The sequence below is a fragment of the Microtus oregoni genome, unplaced genomic scaffold (genome assembly GCF_018167655.1).
Source record: "Microtus oregoni isolate MIOR12 unplaced genomic scaffold, Mior012 000012F_ref0000307, whole genome shotgun sequence".
NCBI lineage: Eukaryota > Metazoa > Chordata > Mammalia > Rodentia > Cricetidae > Microtus > Microtus oregoni.
In genome coordinates this window covers 46,254,138-46,260,528 of record NW_024543071.1, presented here as the reverse complement: position 1 = coordinate 46,260,528, position 6,391 = coordinate 46,254,138, and the positions used below count along the sequence as shown (strand labels likewise).

At 43.1% G+C, this 6,391-nt stretch overlaps 1 protein-coding gene across 1 annotated transcript; it reads right to left on the bottom strand.

Annotated features, from left to right (window-relative positions):
- Positions 1 to 2,266: 2,266 nt before the first annotated feature.
- LOC121454694 (olfactory receptor 5A1) lies at positions 2,267 to 3,217 on the bottom strand. The gene has a single exon (XM_041662131.1). The coding sequence runs from the start codon at positions 3,215 to 3,217 to the stop codon at positions 2,267 to 2,269; it is 951 nt and encodes a 316-aa protein (XP_041518065.1).
- Between the last annotated feature and the right edge of the window lie 3,174 nt (positions 3,218 to 6,391).

Sequence of the window (6,391 nt, the reverse complement as noted above, 5' to 3'; positions counted from 1 at the left end):
CTGAAGTGTTCCTCTAAACACCAAATTAGAAGTCTAATACAATAATCATCATAGGGATTTGTGTCAGATATTTGTAGTAAGTGTAATTTTCAAAGCGGGAAGGCTTGTGCTTGCAGATGCAATGGGAGTTATTAAGAAGTTACTAAGCAACACGTATGTGTGTGCTCGCTCCCTCTGTCTCTCTGCCCTCCCCCCACCACAGCGAGAAGACAATGATGATGTTATGGAAACATAAGCCACTTCTCTGAGCTAGATCAGCAATGGACTTTGTGCAAAGTCCTTCACACCCATGCACAGATATTTGAAACAATTTTATATGACAGATATCACAGTTTGGTCATATTATTGGTTTCCTTCAAAGGATAAGGTGGAGTTTGTTCTCAGTGTCAGACTGCTGAAGGAATAACATGGTTAAAATCTAGGCAACATTGACTCAACAGATGACAGACGTGGAGAGAGACGAGCAACTGCAATATCACTGGACCATCGGACTCAGGTTCACTAGTTTCTTGTATAGCTGAGACAGTGAGAAGCTGTATCCAAAGGCAATGCCCATTAGTGTTTACTTAGAGAATGGCTCAGCAGTCATAAGGGGAATCCAATGAGAAGATCCTGTTTAATGGAGTAGATTTCCCCTTATAATTTATCTAACCTATGCGTAACAGATCTCTTCAAATCCTGCCATCTGGTAGAAGCAACTGCACCTATTTCAGAGTTCTGCCCTTGTTTCCGGTGTGTTGCTGAGCAGGTTGGGGTTCCTGATGCGATCTTGTTCTTCATTTTGTAGCCTACACATAATGTGATATAACCAAAGCATTGTAGCCCACACTGGATTAAATAACCTTTGTGTTATAATAGTTGTCACAGTTATTATAAAAATACGTTATTATAGTTTTTTTGATATAGCATCTCACTATAGAACCCTGACTGACTTGGAACTCTTTATGGAGACCAGAGTAGCATCAGCTTACAGAGATCTGCCTGTTTCTGCCTCCCGAGTGTAGGGATAAAACAAGTGGGCTACCATGCCCAGATAAAAGTTGTTTTTAAGAAGAAATTTCTTTCACCTTTGTTTTGATTGGTGAACTCAATAGGCAAGTGAGCATGAAAACCATCTGATGGGAAGGGCCTCATTTTCATTTTCTTTTTCTTTATTCTTCTTCTTTCATACAATACATCCTGACCACAAGTTTCTCCTCTCTCCACTCCTCCCAACACCCCCTTCTCCATAAGATCTGCTTCTCTTCTGTTTCTCTTTAGGAAAGAGCAGCCCTCCCAGGGATATCAGCAGAACATGGCATAACAATGTACATCAAAACTAGGCACAAGCTCTCATATCAAGGCTGGATGAGTCAACCCAGTAGGAGGAAAAGGTTCACAGAAGCAGGAAAAAGAGTCAGAGATCTCTCTTGCCCCCACTGTTAGGAGTCTCATAAGTGCACCAAACTAAACAAGCATATTTAGAAGACCTACTGCAGACAAACTCTGGCTCCATGACTGCTGCTTCAATTTCTGTGAGCCCCTAAGATCCCTGCTTCGTTGATTCTGTGGGCTGTGTTCTCCTGATATTTTTGACCCCTCTTGTTCCTACAGTTCTTCCTCCCCCTCTTCTGCTGGGTTCCCTGAACTCCTTCTAATGTTTGGCTGTGGGTCTCTGCATCTGCTCCCATCAGTTGCTGGATGAAGTTTCTCTGATGATGACTGGGCTAGGCTCTGGTCTGTGAGTATAGCAGAATATCATTAGGGATCATTTCATTGACTCTTTTCTTATGCAGCCTCTGGTTCCCGGTCATTCAGGCAGTGCTGGGCATGAGCTTCCTCATGTGCTATGGGCCTCTAGTTAGACCAGCTATTGGTTGACTGCTTGCTCAAATTCTGCACCACCATTGACCCAGCATATCTTGCAGGCAGGACAGATTGTATGTCAAAGGTTTTGTGGCTGAGTGTTCCAATCCCACCACAGGAAGCCTTGCCTGGTTACAAAAGATGGCCGGTCCAGGCTTCCTATCCCCCATTATTAGTAGTCATTGCTATGGTCACCCTTGTAGATTCCAGGGATGTTTCCACTGCACTAGGTTTTCACAGAGCCCCCTAAATGTTGCCCAATTCCAGTGGTCTCTCCTTGTACTTTCTCAGGCATCATTTTTTATAGTTCATTTTCAGACATGACCACTGAACATCTTTCTCGCCTAAGGGAGAAGGAGAGGTGGGAGGTGGTGCCATGGGTTGTGTGCACCTCCAGCAGAGTGGAGGAGTCTGCTTCCACTTACAAGCTAGAAAGCACTTTCTTTTTCTCTATCACCTTCCACAGGGCATCTTTGATCTCTTTGTTCCTCATACTGTAGATGAGAGGGTTCAGCATGGGGATCACCAGAGAGTAGAAGACAGACACTACCTTGTCTCTGCTTAATGAATAGCTGGAGCTGGGCCGCAGATACATGAAAAGTGCTGTCCCAAACAGCATGGTCACAGCCATGAGGTGTGAGGCGCACGTGTTGAAGGCTTTCCACCGGCCTTCCACAGAGTGGATCTTCAAGACCGCAGACACTATGTAACTGTAGGAGACCAGGAGAATGATGAACGATGTCCCTCCAACCACGATCACAACACAGAAATTCACCACTTGGCTGAGGAGTGTGTTGGAGCAAGAAAGTGCCAGGATTGGTGGGAGGTCACAGAAGAAGTGGTTGATAACATTTGGCCCGCAATAGTGGAGCTGGAATATGGAACTGGCCTGAATAAAAGAACTCATGAAGCCACCAAAATATGCCCCAGCCACCATGCGCAGGCAGAGACCCTGGGGCATGATGGTGGTGTACAGCAGGGGATTAGAGATAGCAGCATATCTGTCATAGGCCATTGCTGTTAGTAGGAAGCATTCGGTTAGGCCCAAACCAACAAAGAAGAAGAACTGAGCCGCACATCCCCAGAACGAGATAGCCTTCTGCTCTAGAAAGAAATCAGAGAGCATCTTGGGAGCTACAGAGGATGAGTAGCAGATGTCAATGAAGGATAAGTTGCTGAGGAAGAAGTACATGGGTGTGTGCAAACGGGTATCACCTCTGATCAGAAAGATGAGCACGAGGTTCCAGGTCAAGGTCACAAGATAGATGCCCAGGAAAGTCAGAAAGAGGAAGATTTGGAGTTCTGGGTGGTCTGAGAAGCCCAAGAAGATGAACATGGTCACAGAGCTGTTCCAGGTGTTAGTTACAGTCATGTCTTCCACAGACCACAAGGACAAGAGGCAGACCTGGGTTAATAATGACATTACAGATGCCATGGACAAGTGGTTACACATGCATGAAGGGCTGGACATTACATGGCGCTAAAACAAAAGGGGCAAGGAGATGACCCAGTCAATAAAGTGCCTGCCATGCAAGCGTTAGGGTCTGAGTAAGATTTCAAGAACTCAGGTTAAAAAGCCAGTACAGAGGATTAGACAGCCAGCATCGCCTACTTGGCAAAATGCAAGCTCGTAATTGACCTAGCTCAGAAAACAAGGTAGATGGTGCCTGGAAAGTGACAAGGGAGATTGTCTTTTGGTCTCTACATGAATGTGCTCCTGTCCACATATGAGCATGCACACACATAAATGCACATAAAGATGCCCCTTCCCCATAAATGCATCATTGTTTTAAATATTTGAGCAGTAAACTGAGATGATTCTCAGCTGTGGACTCAGAATCCCAGGAAGCAGTTCTCATCTGCAACATTTACTCGTGTATCCCTTTGGTGAGATATCTAACATCTCTATCCTTAAACTAGGTTGCAGTAAGTACTTCATGGATTTGCTTTAAAAACAAATAAGGTGTCATGTATCAAATGCCAGCACATAGTAAGTGGCCAGTCAGTACTGTGTGTTCCAGATGAGCCACTGTGTCCATGTCCCAGGGCTTTGTGGAAGATGACACAGAATGCCCTAGTTTTTGTATCTTTTGTCAAGGCGTTGGTATTGAGAAGAGGAACTTTGGTGAACGATTAGTATCTTTCTTCTGGGACTCCATTAATTCTTTTTTTAATTGATTTTTATTGAGCTCTACATTTTTCTCTGCTCCCCTCCCTGCCTCTCCCCTCCTATTCAACCCTCTCCCAAGGTCCCCATGCTCCCAATTTACTCAGGAGATCTTGTCTTTTTCTACTTCCCATGTAGATTATATCTATGTATGTCTCTCGTAGGATCCGCATTGTTGTCTAGGTACTCTGGAATTGTGATTTGTGGGCTGGTTTTCTTTGCTTTATGTTTAAAAACCACCTATAAGTGAGTACATGTGATAATTGTCTTTCTGTGTCTGGGTTACCTCACTCAAAATTGTGTTTTCTAGCTCTATCCATTTGCCTGCAAAATCCAAGATGTTGCTATTTTTTTCTGCTGTCTAGTACTCCATTGTGTAAATGTTCATAGCAGCATTGTTTAACATAGCCAGAACCTGGAAACAACTTAAATGCCCCTCGACTGAAGAATGGATAAGGACAATGTGGGACTCCATTAGTTCTTATGGGAATGGATTAGTTTGTGCAAAAGTGGGCTCATAAAAAATAGATTATTTTTTGTTGTCCTCTTCTGTTCCACACATATATCTCTACCTTTCTGCTTTTTCCCATCATGCTCTGATATAGCATGAAGCCCTCAGCAGATGTGGCTGCCTAATCATAACTTATAACCTCCAGAGCTGTGAGTTAACTAAATATCTTTTTGTTGTGTTAGCCAATCTTAGATACCTTGTCATAGCAACAAAAAGACCAATATCACACAACATAGGGGTAATGACTACTATACCCTTTTATTTACACCATTGAAGCGGGAGAGCCTGAGAGGCTCAGGGATCTCACTAGCAAATAGGGTTAACTTTCAAGAACACAGCAAAATCAAGCACGCAACACAGAATGCTGTGTATAGAAAACACTCAGTCGAGTCCTTTCCTGAATTAGTTCTAGAAAACCTCTGGAGAAAACACTACGATTTATAACCAAAATGGACTGGTTTGAACTTAGCATGTGTGGTTGGTATTGGAGGGAAACATGGAGACACAGACAAACCTCAGACAGACCGCAGAGCTGGCAGGGCTCTGAGTTTTCTCATCGACTGATCTTATTCTGCCCTTCATTCACTCCTTGTGACTCACACTCCGCCACGCAGGTACCCGGACCTGTCTGCTTTTCCCCCTCATGCTGTGATGTATCACGACACCTTCACTGCATGTGGCTGCCTAATTATGGACTTTGAACCTCTAGAGCTGTGGGATAACCAAATATCTTTTTTCTGAGTTACACAATCTTGTAACAGTCTTGTACAAGTCTCTACACAGTCTTACTGTCCCAACTCTTTTTTTTCATCCAGTGTGAAAGTGATCGATGAAGCTGAAGTTGTCCTATTTAATACAAGGAGCTTGTTCAAAAGAAGCCAAGACTTTAACCTAGCAATGCAGATTCAGATAGTAAAATTCAAATAATTGGCCAAATAAAGGAATGAGTATGTGGGGGATTAGAGGTCGTTACAGTGTTTGGAGAATCTGCTACATAAAGTCTGTCTTAATTACATGCTGTCCCTATTACTTCTTGGAGCATTTACTAATAATTGGGACTGTATTCAAGGGCTTAGACGTTCCTTCAGAAATTTCCATTTCCCCCATGTTATGTTTTTTTCTTTGTGCATGTGTGTAAGCACACATGTGCCATGGCACACATGTATGTGTGTGCCATTGCATGTGTGGAAGTTAAAAGACAAATTGTGAACATCACTTATCTCCTTCCATCTTGTAGGTTCCAGATATTGAACTCAGGTTCTTAGACTTGCAGGCAAGTGCCTTTACCCTCTGGCTCTGTATTTCCTCTAAATTATTTTCTTAACTGCAAAGGTTTAAATATGTTTTAGAAGTTTGTATGAAGAAGAAAATTTAAAAAGAAAGTTGTCTGCAGTTCTTGAACCAGTTTCGATTCCCTCCCTCCCTCCCTCCCTCCCTCCCTCCCTCCCTCCCTCTCTCCCTCCCTCTCTCCCTCCCTCTCTTCCTCCCTTCCTCTCTCCCTCCTTCTTCCTTCCTCCTTCCCTTTTTCTCTCAGCACTGAAGCATTCAATGTCACAATGAAGGTTATAGATACTCTCAAAAGACAGACTGCTATTCAAATGTGGAAAAATAGAAATAGAAAAAAAGCTGCTATGATCATTATAGGAGGCAGAAAATGTTTTGAAGGGGGAAAACAGTAACAAAATTATTTTACTCTACCACCTTCTAACAACGTGGTTCATTTAAGATATGGTACAGAATTAGGTCAAATACCTCTACACGCATCAGTTAATAGTGCACAGTGGCAGGGAGATTATTTACCTATTCAACTGATACAGTGGGTGCATAGGTTTCAGAGACACATGGCAGGATTTATTGGAAATCTTTAA